Source organism: Mercurialis annua, linkage group LG3 (assembly GCF_937616625.2).
Source record: "Mercurialis annua linkage group LG3, ddMerAnnu1.2, whole genome shotgun sequence".
NCBI lineage: Eukaryota > Viridiplantae > Streptophyta > Magnoliopsida > Malpighiales > Euphorbiaceae > Mercurialis > Mercurialis annua.
In genome coordinates, this window is record NC_065572.1 from 6816358 (window position 1) to 6836029 (window position 19672).

At 33.8% G+C, this 19672-nt stretch overlaps 4 protein-coding genes and 1 long non-coding RNA gene across 6 annotated transcripts; 2 read left to right on the forward strand and 3 right to left on the reverse strand.

Moving 5' to 3' along the window:
* Positions 1–2244: 2244 nt before the first annotated feature.
* On the reverse strand, positions 2245–3093 carry LOC130014518 (uncharacterized protein At4g04775-like). The gene is made up of 2 exons (XM_056104992.1): positions 2792–3093; positions 2245–2598 (listed from the first exon to the last, which is right to left on the reverse strand). The coding sequence occupies exons 1-2, from the start codon at positions 2939–2941 to the stop codon at positions 2245–2247; spliced, it is 504 nt and encodes a 167-aa protein (XP_055960967.1). The 5' UTR covers positions 2942–3093.
* On the forward strand, positions 3075–5028 carry LOC126673949 (uncharacterized). Of its 2 annotated transcripts, none has more exons than XM_050368285.2 (3): positions 3075–3506; positions 3614–4632; positions 4727–5028. In XM_050368285.2, the coding sequence occupies exons 1-2, from the start codon at positions 3279–3281 to the stop codon at positions 4025–4027; spliced, it is 642 nt and encodes a 213-aa protein (XP_050224242.1). In that variant the 5' UTR covers positions 3075–3278; the 3' UTR covers positions 4028–4632; positions 4727–5028. The 2 variants fall into 2 exon arrangements, with proteins under 2 accessions (XP_050224242.1, XP_050224243.1); XM_050368286.2 differs by having other exon boundaries at positions 3662–4632.
* Positions 4543–5383, forward strand: LOC126672188 (E3 ubiquitin-protein ligase SINA-like 10). Its single transcript, XM_050366134.1, has 2 exons — positions 4543–4632; positions 4727–5383. Exons 1-2 carry the CDS (start codon positions 4543–4545, stop codon positions 5381–5383), a joined length of 747 nt encoding a protein of 248 aa, XP_050222091.1.
* Positions 5384–6547: 1164 nt separating this feature from the next.
* LOC126672187 (uncharacterized) lies at positions 6548–7425 on the reverse strand. The gene is made up of 3 exons (XR_008790476.1): positions 6951–7425; positions 6793–6862; positions 6548–6578 (listed from the first exon to the last, which is right to left on the reverse strand). It is a non-coding gene; the product is annotated as an uncharacterized LOC126672187 (long non-coding RNA).
* Positions 7426–14347: 6922 nt separating this feature from the next.
* LOC126675105 (transcription factor bHLH30-like) lies at positions 14348–18184 on the reverse strand. The gene is made up of 2 exons (XM_050369688.1): positions 17333–18184; positions 14348–15212 (listed from the first exon to the last, which is right to left on the reverse strand). Exons 1-2 carry the CDS (start codon positions 17645–17647, stop codon positions 14730–14732), a joined length of 798 nt encoding a protein of 265 aa, XP_050225645.1. The 5' UTR covers positions 17648–18184; the 3' UTR covers positions 14348–14729.
* Between the last annotated feature and the right edge of the window lie 1488 nt (positions 18185–19672).

Consider the following 19672-nt stretch of genomic DNA (forward strand, 5'->3'; position numbering starts at 1 on the left):
GAAAAAGTTGAGGGCTTAGTTGATTATTACTGGAAAGAAAAAGACAAGGAATTTCATGATTGGATTAGACCGATAAATCACGACGATGATGCTATGGAAATGGCAAGTGCTGGGAAGAGGGACGGAGAAGTGGATGTCTATGTTAGGAAACTGACCGTTAAAGACATTGAGGCTTTAGTCCCTCCGCCCCCCTCGCCCCCACATGTTGTAATTGAGGAGATACCAAATCCCAAAGATTTAGCTTATGTGTATCCCACTCCCGTGAAAAAAGTAAGGGGTAAACCATTGGCTACCAAGGCTGGTGGGAGTAAACCACTGGGTACCAAGGCTGTTGGTGAAGGTCCTTCAGAAAGTGGGGGGTCATGGATGAGTCCATATGTAAGTGAATATGTAAGTGAAGGGGCTTCTATGGTTCAGGGAAATACGCAGGCTCAGGGGAATGAAGGGGCAGATTTTTTGGGACAAACTGACACTGGGAATGATGAGGTTGCTGGTGAGCGGGCAAATGAAGAGGCAAGCGTTCAGATGGCTGATGAAGATTGCCATGATAAGGGGGATGGGGCTGCTGAAGATTGCCAACTTAATGGGGCTGAGGCTGGGGCTGTGGATGGGGCTGAAGCTGAGGCTGGGGCTATGGATGGGGCTGAGGCTGAGGCTATGGATGGGGCTGAGGCTGAGGCTATGGATGTGGCTATGGATTTGGCTGAGGCTGAGGCTGGGGCTGCTGAAGATTGGCAAGTGAATGGGGTTGAGGCTGGGGCTAGTGAACAGCATGGGCCACAAGAGGAAGAAGTTCCAATTCAGGGGCCACATGAGGAAGCTCAGGATTTAGGGGCTGACGATGGGCCGCACATGGATGAGGTAGAGGGGCTGCATGATAAGGGTCCTACTCAACAAACTCAAGATGTGGACTTCGACAATTTCTTCCAGACCCAACATCAGCCCCCTTTTGAGGGTTTATTTGAGGACCAGAACAGGGAACTACCGCAAAGGCAAAGTGAAGACCAGCCACCGATGCCCACTGAAGAAGAGCTTCATCATTCACATGAATGGGTTGAAGTTGAAGATTGGGATGATGATCTAGATGAGTACATTGTGGATCCTGATTATGACATCTTGGATGGTGATGAAGATTTGACTACCGAGTTGAGGTCAAACGGTCAGTTGCCTGAAGAGAATGAAGAGAATGAAGAGAATGAACAGGATGAAGAGAACGAAGAGAATATTGGTGCTTCGCAGAACAGGGCTGGTGGGAGACCCAAAGGTAAAGCCCAATTTGAGTCTGGTGGTGTTGACAGAACAATTCACCAGGACACTGTGGGTGGTGATTCAGAGTACGTAGAGTCTGATGGTAATAGATCTATTTCAGATTCAGAAGAAGAGGGGGAGGATTTTAATGTGTTTGATGAAGACCACGACCATGAGGGTCCAACTTTCTCTATTGGGATGTTGTTCACTGACAGGGAGCAGTTTAAGAAGGCCTGCCGTGAGTGGGGGATACACCACAGGTACCAACTGCACTTCCCTGTAAATGAGATAACAAGGGTGAGGGCAAAGTGCTACTCAAAGAGCAAATGTAAGTTCTACGTGTTTGCCTCAAAGCTGCACCTCAAAGATCCCAATGAGGGCAAAGTACCAACTGCACTTCCCTGTGTCTTTCCATGGCAGGGTACAAGTCAAGTCGTTCATAGGTCACCGAGTAGACGTGACACCTTTCCATTTGTGGATCAAGCAGTTCCGGCGGAACCTCCGCTTGCTGACCAAGGCCAACCAGACCAGAACCACCCAGGTGATGCAGAAGAGAATGCCTTCAACAGCCAACGGAGCAGTGTTGACGATGGAGCTCCGTCCCAACCTATCCCGACGCAAGCTGAAAAAGGAAAAGGGAAGCGGAGAGCTAAAGATGTTCCCTCTAGATACATGAACATCCTGAGGAAGAGATCCAAAAAAACGTAGTGCTGGAACATGGATTAGTGGTAGTTATTTTGCTAATTATTATTGTGGTGCACATAGGCAGTATTTTGAACCATGCTTTTGATTGTTTTGAGCCACAATGTTGTGGTTGTTTTAGGAATGGAATGTTATGAAACTTAGGAATGTTATGTAATTAATTCTTGAATAAGTGTACAGACATGAAAATTCTTAATATAAAAGTACTCTACTAAAGACTTCAGAATCGAAATTAACACCAGAAAAGTTGAGTTACATAATAAAACGATCAATAAGACAAGTTTCACAAATGATTTATAAGCCTTCAGTTCCCCTATTATTTTCTCTAATCCGAGCAGCTGTGAGTTCATTCTTCAATTCTCTAATCTCCATCTGCAGTCCCCTATTTGCAGCATACAAGTCTGTTAGCTCCAGCTCCATCCCCTCAATTTTGTTAGCAGCTTTAAGAAGCTCGTCCTCCACTTCAATTGCATCAATTATACTTGCTCTGTCAATCAAATGCTTCAGCTCGAATACATCTCCTCTGAGCTTTTCCCCTTCTTTCTGTAGCTCTCCATTTGATCTCTTCATAGTATACAACATGTGCTTCAGGTGAGGAGCATATTCCTCGTCATACCACATGAAGAAGGGGCATCGATTCACCCGCATCTATACACAACAGTTGGCTTTAGAAAATGCCATATAAAAAATACAAACACATTGAATAAAACCCTAATATCCAAATGACTCAAATCAGAAACCCCAAAATTACCGTTTTACAAACCCTAATATCCAAATGACCCAAATCAGAAACCCAAAAAATTGTCGTTTTACACAAGAAGAAGAATTTCATACAACTAACCTTAGCATTTGGACATCGAAAGAATCGCCTCCCAGGATGCTTTTCAGTCCAACACACCATGACCTTCGCCTCCAATCCGCATTTGCATTTAGGAACATTGCACACAGGGAATCCATCTACATAATCCTCTTCTGAAAATCCTTCGGCCATAATTAGGAGATCGACACAAGAAAGAACCCTAAAATCGACACAAATGGAAAGGTGTCACGTCTATAACAGTTTATAACAGTTTATGTTTGTCTATTGTTTTTTAGCAACGATAAGGTCAACATTTTACATAATCACCTAAGGTACTTATCCTATGTTTTAAATATCGTCCACGGTACTCATTCTTTTATTTCAGGATCAACCATGGTACTTCAACTTTTAATGAACTATCACTTAAAGTACTTAATCTTGATAATTAAAACAATAAAGGTTCGTTGGTAATTAAAAAAGGGACATCTGTCACACCTGACAACGAAAAGCAAATCTGAACCCTGCATAAATGAAGGTGCAACACATTATTCAACTGAACACTCAACCCCTTTCTGAAAACCCTCGTCTCATTTTTTTTCTTACCAGCCTTCCCATAGATCTCCACTCCCAAGACACAACGACAATGGAAGGACAAGCTAAACAAGTTGTGTGCGACTGTGGAATTCCATGCCGTATGCAGATTTCCTCCACCGAACGAAATCCAGGACGGAGATTTTACGGCTGTTCGAAGAGAAATGTAAGTATTTTAGATTTTACGGCATTTCGAAGAGAAATGTAAGTATTTTTTTAAAACTTAATCTTCATTTGTTGCCATTTAACTGTCGTTTGACCTACACTACACAGAATCAATGCGATTTTTTTGCGTGGGTGGATAACGACATGGCCTATCAGATGACGATGGTCAGGAATTTGAAAAGTGAGGTTAATGGCATGACTGAAGAACGCAACAAAGCTCTACTGGAACTAGTTCATGCCCATACTCAGGTGGCGGCTAAAACTGACGAACTGGAGCAACTTAATGAGGCCTTCGAGGGATTGAAGGAGTCCATTGAGATGTACCACGAAGAAAATGTGCTTATGATCCAGGATAGTGGTCTGCAACTTATGGAGATAAACACTCTGAAGAAACACGTCAAGCTGATGGAAGTCAAGTGCTCAGACATGGAGAGGAAAAACAAGATCATGAGGCTTGGTTTTTTTGTGGCATTTACAATTGCCGGTTGCAGTTTATCCGTTGCTTGTTTGAAGAAAAAATGATGCATTTTCTATTAAGTGACAATGGCTTGTGTTTGTGCAGTGTTGTTAGTAAACTGCGTTCCAATAATTTTTTGTATTATCTTAAACTCATTTAATTTGCTTGTTGGGAAAACTTTGTGTGATTCAAAAATTTAAATTACAGTACTGTCGTTGATTACATAATTTAAGTGCAGGTGCTGTCTTTCATAATTAAATATAAGTTCAGGTGCTGTCTTTCATAATTGGTCGAAATGTCAAGGGCTATATTAGACTTCACAGAGAAATAAACCGCCAAAAAAATTAAAACTTAATGGCAAAGATTAGCAATGGGTTTTCCAAGAAACCCTTTCATTACACCCGTTCCATCAGTTGTATTGTTCCAATGCAGCCTCTTCGTTAACCACAACCACTAACACAAAGGGCATGTAAAGAAATTGAAGAGTCATGATGGTAACTTATTTAAATAGGCAACCACAGCAACTGATTCAACCATTTCAGATTACACAAATTGTTCTTATTCTCAGAAAAACCAGAAGATGTCCGATAATATTGTTGTGTCTTCACTTAATATGGAACTCATGGATTGCCCAATATGCTGTGAACCCTTAACAACTCCAATTATTCAGGTTTTTACCCATTTATTTATCTTTACCGTTTACTGTTATTTATTTCTGTAATTGTATTGTTTAATAATTGTATTTTTTCTGTAACTATATTTAGTGTGAAAATGGGCATGCAACATGCAACTCATGCTCGGAGAAGACTCAGAAGTGCCATTCTTGCACCCTGCCTATCAGAAGAATGAGGAACCGGATTCTTGAAGATGTTGCTGACTCTTTGAGAGTTTGTTGCTCGTTCAAGAATTATGGATGCCCAGCAACTGTGAGGTACCCCGAAAAGAGCAACCACGAAAAGTTCTGTTCTTTCATAGAGTGCTCATGCCCCATTGAAGTTTGCAATGTTAAGGGAACCTCTGAAATGATTTATGCTCACTGTAAAGTGATGCATAAAGATTTTGTGAAGCCGTTTGTTTTTTGTCGTAAATTCCCTGTTTCTGTTCGGCTGAATGATAATTTCTTTATTCTCCAAGAGGAAAACATAGACATTGTGTTTGTTCTGAACAACACAACGTGTTCTTATGGGAATATTCTTACAATCTGTTGTCTTGCACCGTCACAAGCTGGATGCTGCCCCTATGAAATTGAAGTGAATGCCAACTCAAGTCACAAGTTTCACAGTACTACCCAGAACATTCAAGGCACCGGCAATTACTATCGTTCTTTTTCAGGGTTCCTTCTTGATAGTGACCACGAATTTTTTGCTGACGGTATGATCAAGGTGGAGTTTTGTGTTTATCGCGCACCGGAGCTTGCTTAAGAGGATGACCTGTTTATGTAGTCTTGTTTATGTATTTTTTGGTTAATTTTGGTGAAGATGGATATTTTTGTTCTTGTTTTTGTTCTTGTTCAGGGTTAATTTTGGTGAAGATGGATGTTAATGTAATTTTTTTCTAAACGTTCTGAAATGTTTGAATATTTAATGAAGTCAATTATTAATCTTACTTTTATGCTTGTTTATATGTCTTTACGAATTATATTTTACATGTTCTGTAAGTAGTGTAAGTAATGTATGTTCTATATGTTTTATGTATATTTTTTTGTCCAGCGTAACAAATATCAGGGTCCACTACTCAATCTATTTTAAAAAGTCAGGGACCTTATGTGAACAAAAGTATAAGAATGAAAGACAGTGGTCATGCATGAACCATACGTATTTCATTTCTCTAAAAATAAATTTATAAAATTTCCAACATATAAGTGTCTTTGAATAAAATAACAACATATCAGGAAATAATAAACAATGCTAAATTATGAAATAGCACATATAAAAAACATATAAGTGTTTTAAAATAAAATAACAACAATATCCGGAAATACAAAACAACGCTACATTTATTTGTTCTTTCGTTTTTATTTGTTCTTCTGTTTTTTGCTGCACCCTTCTTCTGGACCTTCAGCCACATCAGATGGGCCTTCAGCAGCAGCAATCTCCACTTCCAAGGCTTCTACTTGGCCCTCATCTTCAGTGCCGTACCACTCTAGCAACAATAATTCATCACCTGGACCTTCTTCAACTCCCGCGGCATCTTCAACTGCCTCCACTGGACCATCTTCAACTGGCTCAAATGGACCATCTTCTTCAATTTCTTTCAATTCTAACTTGGGTCCACTCTCAGGCACCAAATTATGCACATCATCAGAGGTTAAATATCGAACGTAGACATCAACCACACCTTCTTTTAGTGCAGCCCTTGCCATCTCCTCAACATCTCTATCATGTTCAAGAGGTTTTATCCCTCGATGATAGTCCAACTCTGGCTGCCTCCAATAATACATAACCAGCCCCTTCACTCCAATTTTTTTGGCCCACAAATCAAGCCTATTCAGTGACAGTTGGGAAATGTCAAAACATCTTGCACACACGTCGCCCCACAAATAACCACCTTCTTCAAATTCTCCATCATAATGCAGAACAATTTCTAGGATCTGAGAATCCACTTCCACAGTACGGGCTGTTCAAACAAACAATATGGAGACATTCATTCACAGACATTATGCAAAACAAATCAACAAATTTTACAACCAACTTGAGAATAACTCCCCCCAAAAAACATACCCATAAACCTAAAAATTTACAATAAACCTAAAATCACAATTTCAAGTACCCAAAAACACATACCCAAAAACCAACAAAATTACCCTAAACACTAAAATTAAAATTCGAACCTGGCCGTTTCTTCCCTTTCGTCTCATCACTGCCGAAGAAGATCTTTTCTTTTCCCATTATCTTCTTAGCCTGTTTTACCATATAAAGATATCAATACCAAAAAAGTGTGCACATGACAGTAACTTTACAAAAATTGATCAACCATTTTTTTTCATACCCGGATTTGTTCTTCCTCGAAATGCAACGCAGGCGAACTACAGAACGAGAGAAAATGAAGAGCAACCAAACGACGATGACAAACGTCTAGGTCAGAGGAGATGGGAAATAGAAAAAGACTGATTTCAAAAACAAATATAATGAAGAAGAAAGAGTATGTCAGAAAGAAGATGAAAGAGAGAGAAAATTTACCGAGCGGTTAATTTTTTTTTTGATTTTAAAATTTGAAAAGTCAACCGACATGTCAGAGGGAGGGACTGTTGCAACTGACAGTGGACAGGTCACGTGGGTCGACAGGTGGCGAGGAAAACGCATGCAAACGATTAAATCGTTGGCGGCGCCGCGATTTTGTGTTTTTTTTTTTCAGAAGGGCCGTGAATGGCGCCGCCATAAAGGTCAGGGGGTTTAGTGAAGCTTTTGAAAGGTGAGGGGGTTTAGGGAAGCTTAGTGCAAAGGTCGAGGACCGTCCATGATTATTAGCCCTAAAATTCTTATTTGAGTTCAACATCTGGGGAGAGATCGGCTTATATCACTTGTTGAATTATTGACAAATATTTAATATTTAATTAAGATCTAATGACCAAAAAGGCCAAATGTTTAACGAAAGTTTCTATTATGTCCAAACGTTTAAATCGTTTCGATAATGTTCAATAATAACATTTTAAAAATGTCCAACCTCCAAAATTGATGATATGTCTTTCAAGTGGCAATGTCGTGCGTGCCACATCATAATATATTTTTGGACATTATAGAGATCTTTTGCTAAACGTTTAGACATTATAAAAACTTTTACTAAACGTGTGGCCTTGCAAAACACGTCATTTAAGTGACACGTTAATATAAGCACACTCTATTTTTTTTTTTTTTTTTTTTTTTTTTTTTGCCAGAGATAACAATATATAAATATATATAAAAAGAAAGGTCACCTCATGAAGATGATGAACCATTCTTAAGCAGAAAAAATAAAAGTGGACTTCGCGACTACTAATTGAGTCATCCAAATACACATTCGTTTAACAAATTAAATACTAGTACGTGAGTAATTTGCTAAACGAACGGCAGCAACATCTAACTATAAAACTTAAAAATAGAAATTACTTACTGTTGGTAGCGACTAAGTGATATAAATATTACCTTAATTTTGTAGAGCGCAGAATTAAAGTGTCAGAATAATTGAGGACAAGACGCATCAGCTCGTACCTGACCATTTAAATAATAATAAAAAAATATAATATAAAAATCCAGTAGTTTCATCTTACCTGATAATAGAGGAGTTCCACCAATTGACGACGAAGAGTAAAAAGTGCTTGGTAGGCCCCTCTTTTAGAAGTATATGTCCAAAAAAAAACACAAACAAAAACAATATTAACAATTGTAATTTATGAATTAATATTATTTTTAACATTTAGATTGATTTAGAAACACCCATAAAGGGGAACAAGTATGAAAGAGATTTAGAAGATATTGTCTTCGATCGCATTTTTATGATTCTGAAATATCCATAAAAATCAAAAGATTGTAAGATACCATAAATATATTTATGTAAAACTAAAAAAAAAAAAAACAAACTTAAAACTATAAAATTCTTAATAATTTATTTTATAATTACAGTCATACAATTCCATAAACTATTGCTATCATTGTAATTAGGACTATAAAAATGAGATTTATAATAAAAAAAGTACTCATCTTTACCGTATTTCTTAGAGATTTGATGATTGTAAATTGTTGAATGGACGATTATGATAATTCTGTATATAATTGTTGAAGAGTGGTGGCAGGAATTGTTTCTTTGGAGACTCCATGACATAGTTAGTGAACCATGCAATTCAATGTTACTGTTAACAATTTGGTGTTGGTGTTTCATGCAAACATGGGGTAAACAATATGGCTGTGGCGGTACAGTTACTGTGCTAGATAACTGCTCTCTTATCTCTATATATTTTACATTACCATCAATTAATCTGGCCAAACCTACTATTTCATGCAATTCAATGTTATGAAACATGTAAACATATTATTTTTCTAGTAGAATCGATTTCTATCTTACACTGTGCAAAACCGTTGTTTGCCTTTGACATGCAAACATGCATGAGAATTAACCAAATTGTTGATGAACTTTAGATAAGCAGATTTACAGTGTTGTTGATTATCATTTCCATGCCATGCAATTCAATAATCATAAACTAATACTACGTAAATATTATCTGTAACACATAATTTAAATTAAAAAGAGAAAAAAATTAATAAAGGTACTTATCTTTATGTTGCTTCCTTTCTAAAGATATTATTTTTACAAATTGTTGCTAAAAACGGTCACCGATAATCTCCATAGTTGTTAGTGAAGCATTCATGGTCCATGGAACAATTAGTAAAACAAATATTTGATTACCATTCTATATGAAGAAAACGGTTAATAACCGTTGTCATATTCAATTCGTTGCATCTTGCATGTCCATTTGATTTCTGCGCTCTCCATGAAGAAACTGTTGTCCAAATCAAATTGTTGCATGTTCCATTTGATCACAGGCATCCATAGTTAAATTTCTCAACTTTTTTGATGATTTGGGTATGTATTTTATAGAATTGCTATTCCATAATTCTATACACTCTATTTGGAATTGGACTTTTTTAAAACGAAAAAAGGGTCAACACGCCTCCTAAATTTGTAACACGGGGTCATCTAACCCAATTTATACTTTTTGAGCAATTAATTCAAAAACTCTTTATTTTTAGGTCAAATTACCCATTAATTATATTTTTAAAACGCGTAAAATACAAATTGGAGGTGAGGGATGTAAAAAAATAATTAGATACTTTTCTAATTGTTGCGATATAATTATCCTAAATCCATTTTTTAAAATAAAAATATGGATTATGGGGTTATTTGACCTCAAAAATAAAAAGTTTTTGAGTTAGTTGCTCAAAAAAATATAAACCGGATTAGATGATCTCGTATCACAAGTTTAGGGGGTGTGTTGATCCTTTGTTCTTTTTAAAACGTTATCGTATAGGTTTGGACATCATCAAGACGATTTAATTGGACATAATAAAAAGTTTGCTAAACGTTTGGCCTTTTTGGATTAAATTAATGACAAAATTAATTTGTTTAATATAATTTATCTTAGAACTACTAACTATTAGGAATAACTATTATAATTATCCCCATGCCGAAATATTGTTTCTCCATGAATTTTGAAAAACTATTATTTTTCTCATTATGTTTAATATTTTTTTAATTAAAATTTCCATTTTTTATGTGAAAAAAACTCATCTATAAAGAAGTTTCAGCTGTATAAATTATAGAGAAAATAACAAGAAAAATCATAAATCACAATTCTTTTTCACCAATTACCATCTTAGGTAGAGTTATTTCTTTGTTACCATTATTATATCAATTAATACCACAAAACCTATTTAGTTTTCATTTAATGTCATCTTCCACAAACTGACACTTGTCCAAATCTCTACCCTTATTAACTGATTTGCTCAATTTTTTTGGATGGGCCACCACGTCATATGGCACGTATGGCCATATCTCTGCTCTTTTACCTGTCTGATATGCCACGTGGGATATCATCTTGGAGGGGTCCACATATCCACCTACTGTGAGCTTATTTGCTTTCTAATCTACGCCTATTTATTTTACACCTTTCATTCCCTCAACTGCTCTTTTTATTTTGTGTTATAGATGGCTCAAGCTTAGATTAATTCTTTTTTTATTATTATTGAGATGGGAGATATAAAAACAGAGTTTATGTTACTAAGTTTTAATCATTTTTGAGGAATGAATATAACATCAAATATAAATAATTTTATTACCTCGTGTAAAAGGGGACAAAAGATCTCTTAAAAGGTGTTATCTATTTATCTATTTATAAATAAATATATTTCTTTAAAATAAATTAAAAGTAGTGAAGAGGGTGATTACTTTTAAAATATACTAGAATTGCTTTACGTGTTACGCACATGACTCGTAATATGATAAGTATCATTACATATATTTAATACATTTGCGATACATATTTGATACATCTTTTATACATATTTGATACAACTCTGATATATATTTAATAAATATTCGACCGTTCAAACTCTTTTTTCTATTTTTTATCGATTTCATTAAATCAACCGACTAATTCGATCGGCTCGTTTTTATTTTTCAATGTTTTATATATTTAGTTTATGTTTAAAAATCTGAAATATGTTACTTTATTTTTTAAATATAATTCAGATCTCGTAATTAAAAAATGGATACATCGGCGATACATTTTTGATACATTTCTGATACATATTTGATACATCTCCAATACATATTTGATACATATATGATACATCTTTGATCGTCAAAACTCTTTTTCCTTGTTTTTTTTGTACGCCTTCTTTTTAAGTAATATTGCATATATTTTTATACATGTTAATTTAATACAATTCCGGTACATCTCTGATACATATATAATACATATTCAATCGTCAAAATGTTTTTTCTTATTTTTTGTACGTCTTCTTTTTAAGTAATGTTGCATATATTTTTATACACGTTTAATACATTTTTGATACATATATGATACATATGTGATCGTCAAAATCTTATTTTCTTGTTTTTTGTACGTCTTATTTTTAAGTAATATTGCATATATTTTTATACATGTTTGACACATATTTAATACATAGTTTGTAGTTAATAATTATACATGATAAATAAATTATTTATACATGATAGATACATCTCTAATATATACTTATATATGATAAATAAATTATTTATGCATAACACTCGTGTTAGGAATGTATCAACAATATATCCTCTAAATAATTTATAAAATTACATTTTAAAAAATTGTATCGTTTAGTATATATGTATATTTTATATTGTTAATATTTAATATATTTATATTTTTAAAATTTAAAATTTAAAATTAAATTTCAATATTTGTATATTAAATAAATATATAAATAGATTATTAGTTTTAATAAAAAAAGAAATTAAATCCAATCCAATTCAGTTTGTACTGAATTGGATATGCATATTGAATTGGACCCAGTTATGGGTCTAATTCAGTAACTGACCCGCGCGTCATGCGCGGGTCATTTCAGTTGGTGGACCATCAAAATGGTAGTATTGAAAAGTTTTGGGGAAAGATGGCAAGGTTTGTAATAAATGCCAAAACAATTGTATATGGTGAAAAGGAAAGGCTTTTTATGGTAATTCTGTGAATTTCTCTAAATTATAAGTATATAAAAATAGTAGTTTTTTTTATAATTTATAGGAAAAATAATATCTCGATCTAAATTCATTTTTTAATTTTTATTAACTAAAACTTTTTTTTAGAAAGTTATATAATGCATGAAAATTAAAAATTAAAGGGATAAATGATAGTTTGAAGCTAAATTATTATCCGTTTAAAATATTCATTAACAATACACACACACACACACACATATATATATATATAAGATTTAGTTTCATTTTGTTTTCTTTCAAATACAATCAAAAATTATTAAAAATAACATAAATCAAACACTTGATCTACTATAATAAACAAAAACAATAAAATTAGTGAAGGTAAAATTTTCGACACAACAATAATCGGGGTAAATTCGAATGCCATGTACAATCAAAAACTTCTATAACTTGCTTCATCTCGGATAATACATCCTTTTTTTATCAAAAAAATTTTTGAATCCAAATTCCGAATAAATACAAAAAAGTCTTCATAATCTAAAACTTCACTGCAATCCAAAATTTAATCAAAGGCTCGCATCAAAAAACAAATAAACTCCATATCGGAGAAAAATTATTAAGAAAATATATATATCTATCTATCTATACTATCTATAAAAGCACGGATAGGGGGGGGACAGGCAAATTTACCGAATAATCCTTTTCAGTTTAGTATTAAATAAAGGTTTTATAGTCATTGCCTAATTAGTTATTTAATTAATCACTATTGTAATTAAAGTCCCAATTAGAATAGGTAGCTAACTTATCTCCAATTTAGTTTTAATATGTAAAAAATAACTAAATTGTCTCCAAATTAGTAGGAATACTTATCTTTTAGTTTAATTGAACTATAAAATTAAAATACTGTATTTGGTCAATATATTATTATTTAAATTTCTATCTTATTATTATTTTTAAAGATATTATTAATAAAATTAAATTAATTATTTAATTATGGTTATTATAAAACCAAAAGAAGAATAAATTCAGTATGTAACAAATTTACTAATACGTTTATTGACGTGTTACGTTACGAGCCACGTGCATAGCACGTAATGCGAAACTAGTATAAAAAAAAAGCAATAATATGTAACGATTTGGGCGGATAGAAGGTGGTCTTCCGGTTAAGACCAAAACACTCTCAAAATTTAAAGAAAGGATGAATTTCAAAAATAGAAGGGAGAGCAATAATTTAAAGAGAGGATAATGAATGTATATACGTATATTCATTATCTATAAATTTATAATTAATTATTCAATAGTTAGTGTATATAGACTCCATGTAAATAACAGATTTTAATTCTTTAAATATTGGTACAGCAATTTCGTAACTAGTTTTGCTATTTTGGAGTACTTTATTTTGTTGAGTGATGCATTTTTAATTCTTTTCAAATTCACATAGAGAAAAGGAATAACTTATTTTTAGATCCCTAAACTATTCATGTTTTATTTATTTGGTCCCTAAACTATTGTTTGTCTTTATCCGGTCCTTCAACTAAGCGAAAACGTATTTTTAAGTCCCTAAATGATAAAAACGACGTTGTTTCGTTATTTTTGAAAGGCTTAATCACCAAAAAAATCTCACCTTTTAGCCTTTTTTCAAATGCACCCTGACGTTACAATTTTGTCAGCTACACCCTAATTCGCACCTTTGGTTTTCAATTCCACCCTCAAGTACTAAATTGATGTCTTCTCCATTTGGAAAAAATTAAAATAAATCATCTATTTTTAACTTTTTGTGTGGAAAAGAGTTCAAACGAGTACTTTATAAGGGTTTTTATGAATTTTTCCCGAGTGAAAAAGAGTCCAATTTGATTTTGAGGGTGGAATTGAAACCCAAAGGTGCGAATTAGGGTGCAGCTGACAAAATTGCAACGTCAGTGTGCAACCGAAAAGGGGCTAAAAGGTGGGGGATTTTTTGGTGATTAAGCCTTTTTGAAAATGCAAATCGATACCCTAAATGACGTCTTTTTTGACACTTAAGGACTGGAAAATGGTTTTTTGCTAAGTTGAAGGATTAGATAAGAATAAAAAATAGTTTAAGGATCATATAAACAAAACAGGTATAATTTAAGGACCTGAAAATGGTTTTGTTCTAAAGAAAATGGTCATTTATTTGATTATTGTATAAATAATTATGCATAAACTAACTAGTTAGAAATAAGGCAACATAATTTAGACAAGTTATTTCTAGATACAAACAAGTGAACAATTAGGCAAGAAACAAATCCTTATATGTTTACAACAACAAAGATGATTACCACCCATCTTAATACTTGATGTAGAACCACTATTTTCACATAAAAGCTAGCATACTTTAATTTAAAAAATTCTTACCTAGACAGAATGCATTTTCATGAACTTAACCAATCAAATGTTAAAAATCCTTCTCATTTTCTAACTTCTAACTGCTTGAATTCATGAATAATGAATGAACCCGTCTAGATAAGAATTTTTCATTTATATATATAGCATCGCAATTATTTCTAACTTTATTTCCACGTAAGCTACGCAAACAGACGCTTGTCATCACCAACAGCAACAAGATTTCGGCTCTCAAGAACTCGAGCTGGAGGAATCGAAGAAACCAGTCTTCCTCCTCTTGTTTGCAAGTGATGATCTTGGCAAGTATTCAGGCAAGATACAACCTTTCTCCAAAACAGAATTCAAAGCTCGGTGAATTGCTTGCGTAACAAGCTTCTGTGATTCAGAATCACCGACAGCGATCTTGTTTCTGCAGCCGGTTAAGAAAAGCACATTCGTTAACCGCCCACCTAAGGTTGATATTTCTGCATCCACCATTTTCAACTGCAGGGCCTCAATTGCTTGTTTTATGTCGGATAGAAGCTCTGGTCGATAATCACAACATATCGATGCCTTAAAATACAAAGTTCCGTCTCCTTCTCCATTGTCGTAAGCCTCAACTTTCACTTCATCGTCATCCATCGGAATGAGAAGGCCTTTGCTGGCTTCTATTGCATTCTTCCTCAGTTCTTTTACATGACTAATCACTTCTGCCAGTAAGGTGGCTTTGTCCATCTGATACCACACAGCAATAGAATATAATTAAAACTGAGATTGACATGAACATTTTCGTAAGCAACGACGTCCAAATTCTGTTTACTGACGAATAGATATGTAATATATGCAAGCTTATTTAAATATGATTTCTGTCAAGAGTATGCTTATTACTGATAATGACATACCAGAAAGATATGTCTCCATTTATCAATGCTACCTGCAAAAACAATTTTATTAATTGAAGAAAGAAAAAATTGTCCAAGAGAAATTGTTAAATAGACTATGTCCATTATGGTGTCTGTATAAAACTAGTAATATTATAACACATATTACTAAATGTGCCAAAATTGACTAAATTATATTATTGACATTATTTTAATGATGTGTAACATGTTATAATGTCATTCGCTTTATTTACAGATGATGTGGTGGACAAAAAATTTAAGTATTTCTCATCATCAAGCTACAAGTCCATCAAAATATTTAAACATAGAAATAACAGCAAGTAAACAACTGATGTGATTTTGTCTGACTTTGTGAAGATTACATCAGTTTGATAATGATGATAAAATAAACAAAAAGAAAGGCCAAAATCTAATAGGCTGCGCCTAATATTGACATGATTCAAAACTTAACAATTTTATATGTAATGGTTTTTCATGCTCTAGATGTCTCTTTCAAATGTGCTGTTGAAGATATCATTTTTATTAGCCAACAAGGCCATGTCTAAGAGAACAAGCCTTCATGGTGGGATGAATTACACATCAGCTGGCCTACCATCCAATCATAACGAACGTTAATTACCTACCATGTTTTGTAAATGCTTGTTTATGGTTATGTATGTTAAATGCACTCATTATTTTAGGAATAAACTTATAGATGTGGCACCGACAATAGTTTAAACTTTTTAAAATGAACGTAAGGGCTTACTTCTTGCTGAACAACCATACGATCATCATCAACTTAATTTATACCTAAAATTAGAACCACAAGTGCATTTGACTAAGCACAGTGATACCACAAAAGCATCCATGACACTGCTAGCGAAAACGGATCCCAAATTGGATTATGAGTGTAAGTTAATATTTAATAATACTTAGCACAAACCAACTGGTTTTGTGCAAGATGAGTTCACTGTCACTTGATCTAGCACTCTTGGATCCTAATTGCAGGTTCTAATCCAAATATTCTAATGGACAAGCCCGGCCGACGTCTTGATTGGAAGTACACATACATCAGCTAGTTCAATTAGGCCATGATGTTGAAATTCATCAGAATTTGCTCACCATTGATCTTATACAGCTATTCCATTTAAACATCTAGCTTCAAATCATATGAAGATGGACTATACCCTAGTTGACTTCATCATATACAGAAAATATAGAGCAACATAACAAACCAAGTAATTTGAATTATGGATTAAATTTTTTTGCGGTTACTAAACGTTTTCACGTGTCGATTATCATTATTTCATTTGTTATTTTTTAATAACTCTAGTTTCATTTTCCCAAAATAGGAGGTATTATCATTATTCCTATCAATAATTGCTTATGTGTCAGAAAAGTCGGGTGCCACACAATTTTCTGGGGACCTCATAGGCGTTAATTCATCTGAATTCACTGAGTAACTGGTTACCAAAATGTAATAGATGAATCGATGGTAACCAAAGTATAAAAATCCTATAAGCGCAAAAGAATGTTATAAGCGCAAAAAAATGTAACCCCTAAATCAAGAGCAAGAAATGTTAACAGAAGTTATTGTTTTTATTTCCCCTATGAACCAAAGAATGACACTGCATTAAAGGGTTATACTTGTATACCACAAGAAAAATCTCATCAACACTTCAAGAACCAAAATTTATATCCAATTATGTTGTTTCAAGATTTTGAAATTCTCTAAGCAACTAAACATCAACCAACCAACGAGCTACAAATCAAATGGCATAAGCGTTAGGCAGCATTATTGTGCCTAACTCGTGCGTTCAATGACTCTTACAAGCGCTCCCTTGCTCCAGTTATAAGTTATTGTTCAAGAATTCAATTAGGACCATATAACAGCAATTAAAGAGACAAAAACTAACACTACAAATCTAAAACAAGAACTGATAATAAAAAGAGCAAGAAAGAAAATATATTAACCTTTTCTGTGGAAGGAACAAGGCCACGAAGAGTAGCAAGATGAGCATTAATCCGCTCTCTCCTCCGCCTCTCCGCCTCACTATGACTCTTCAAAGCAGCCAAAACCTTAGCCTCAGAATCCCCATCTTTTCTAACTCTATCAACCGGAGCTTTAACAAGCTCACTCTTCTCACTATCCAACACCAGAGCCTGAGATACCGCAGACCCACCTTTGAAAACCCCATTAAACTCCCCTAAACTACGAGCAAACGGATCCAGCTTGCTAAAATAACCGGACCCAGAAGAAGAATCAGCGTTATGAAAGTAAGCAATCATTAAAAAAAGATTGAATTTGTAAATATTTTATGAGCAAGAAGTGAAATAAACTAGCCCGGTGGACGAGTGGTGGGTGCGAACCAAAAAGAGAGCTTTTGAAGAGGGAAATTTGGTTGGTTTACAGATTTGTTAGTGATTCTCGTAGTTGTGGTGATCATGAATTCCATACCGGAGAAAAAAAACAAGTTTTTTGGGGTTGATCGACGAGGAGATCACGGTTTTAGCAAGAAAACACCCACATTTTTTTCTTGATAGTCTTGAAGAAATGCATTTTTGTAGTATTTTTTTGGTATGTGAATGTGTGTGATTTCTTGGGAATTGGAGAATTCGTTGGAGTGTGAGTTCTTGAATCTTGAGAGATTGAATTTTTGTTTCTTGATTTTCGATGAATCTTGAAGAAAAAAGACAATAGAGATTAAGGACAAAAGCTTAGGGAGATGGTTTCTTGAGAAACAGGGAAAGCTTGAGCTGAGTATCTATTTGGAAGTTCAGAATTGAAACCGATACTTGCAATGCAGAGTATAAAGCTAGCACGTTATATATACAGGGCTTTTTAAGTTGGCTTATGAGTTTTCAAAATATATAAATAATTTTAAATGTAAGGTCAAATGATCATTGCTGTGAAGAATGAGCCAGACCAAAAACCGAACCAAACTGGATCCAATTTTATTGTTTGGTTTAATTATTAGGTGAAAACGGTTTAGTTAGATGTTCGGTTCTATTAATTTTGAAATTTGGTTAATAGTTCGACCAAATGTATTGAACTAAAAATTATGAAGGTTTCTGTTTAATTTTGCAGCCAAAGTTGGTCTCTGGAGGGGGCCGGTAGTGGCTAGCCGGAAGGGGTCGTTGGTTGGTTTGGATTAATTTTATCTAGGGTTGGTTTGAGTTGAGTTGGTTTATTGTTATATATTTTTTCAATTATTTTTATTTTTTAAGTACCTTTATAATTTTTTTAGTCAAATAACCATCTCTAAAAAAATTGTCGATCTATATTATTGCAGTTATTTTGCTTTTCTGATTTTTTTTAAAAAAAACCATCATTTCTTTTACTTTACGTAAGGTTTTTAGAACTTTTCTTTAATTGTAAATGAAAATTACGGGCTTATCAATAAATTCTAATCGAATAGAAAAAAACTGAAATGAAACCAAACCGACCGAAAGTAGAGTCAAAAAAATTGGCGTTTGATAATAAGAATAGCGATTCGGTTGCCCATTTATAAAATTACGAAACAGTCGGTTTTGGTCGATTTATAACCAACCCAACCGATGCTCAACCTAAAAACTTAAACTAGTATTTTAAGAGGCTTTCGTAATGGCTATCTGGTGCGAATCACACCACAATGGAAAATGTTTGAAGCACACCACAGCACTGCAATATGCAGCAACTAGTGCTTAAGACGGGCTTTTTAATGGCTCAGGTGCTGACCACACCCAGCAGAAAATGTTTGAATCACACCCCTGCAGCAACTTATTTTCTAGAAGAATTTTGTGTTAATTGTCTTTGTTTTCTTCAATTAACTCTAATTTCAATTGATCAAATCATCATGATTAGATAATAGATTGAAGTTTATGATTACCTTTTCATGTAAACAGATCTATTTTTTCAATATTTTTATCAAAAATTGTCGACTCAGGTTGCCTTTTGAAATTAGTTGCTAGTTGAATCTCTATTTCTATTCAAAACATTTAAATTTTAGTTTCTGTTATTTTAAATGTTTAATAATTTATATCAGTAACAATTTCGACCTTTAGTTTATAATATCAAAAAAGCCTAATTAGTTTTTAATTTCAAACATTTGCTATTTTATCAAGACTTAATGCCTTAAAAAAATCTGACCATTTAATCCCCCTTTTAGTCTTAACTTGACGTTAAATCAATTTTTCTTTTTTGCATTTTATCATTTCAATAACCCACTATGATATCAATTGATGAAATCAGAAAATTAAAATATAATAAATTAAAATATATTAACGAGTCAATAAAATTAATATTTATTTTCTTTAATATGTAATTTTACTATA

Bases quoted from the DNA above. Each gene is read 5' to 3' on its own strand.
- LOC126673949 (XM_050368285.2), top strand. From the start codon at position 3,279: ATGAAGGTGCAACACATTATTCAACTGAACACTCAACCCCTTTCTGAA. The intron at 3,507-3,613 runs GTAAGTATTTTA...TACACTACACAG, and splicing joins ACGGCTGTTCGAAGAGAAAT to AATCAATGCGATTTTTTTGC.
- LOC126672188 (XM_050366134.1), top strand. From the start codon at position 4,543: ATGTCCGATAATATTGTTGTGTCTTCACTTAATATGGAACTCATGGAT. The intron at 4,633-4,726 runs GTTTTTACCCAT...AACTATATTTAG, and splicing joins TAACAACTCCAATTATTCAG to TGTGAAAATGGGCATGCAAC.
- LOC130014518 (XM_056104992.1), bottom strand. From the start codon at position 2,941: ATGGCCGAAGGATTTTCAGAAGAGGATTATGTAGATGGATTCCCTGTG. The intron at 2,599-2,791 runs GTTAGTTGTATG...TGTTGTGTATAG, and splicing joins TTCGATGTCCAAATGCTAAG to ATGCGGGTGAATCGATGCCC.
- LOC126675105 (XM_050369688.1), bottom strand. From the start codon at position 17,647: ATGATTGCTTACTTTCATAACGCTGATTCTTCTTCTGGGTCCGGTTAT. The intron at 15,213-17,332 runs GTTAATATATTT...GTGTGGTATCAG, and splicing joins TTGTTCCTTCCACAGAAAAG to ATGGACAAAGCCACCTTACT.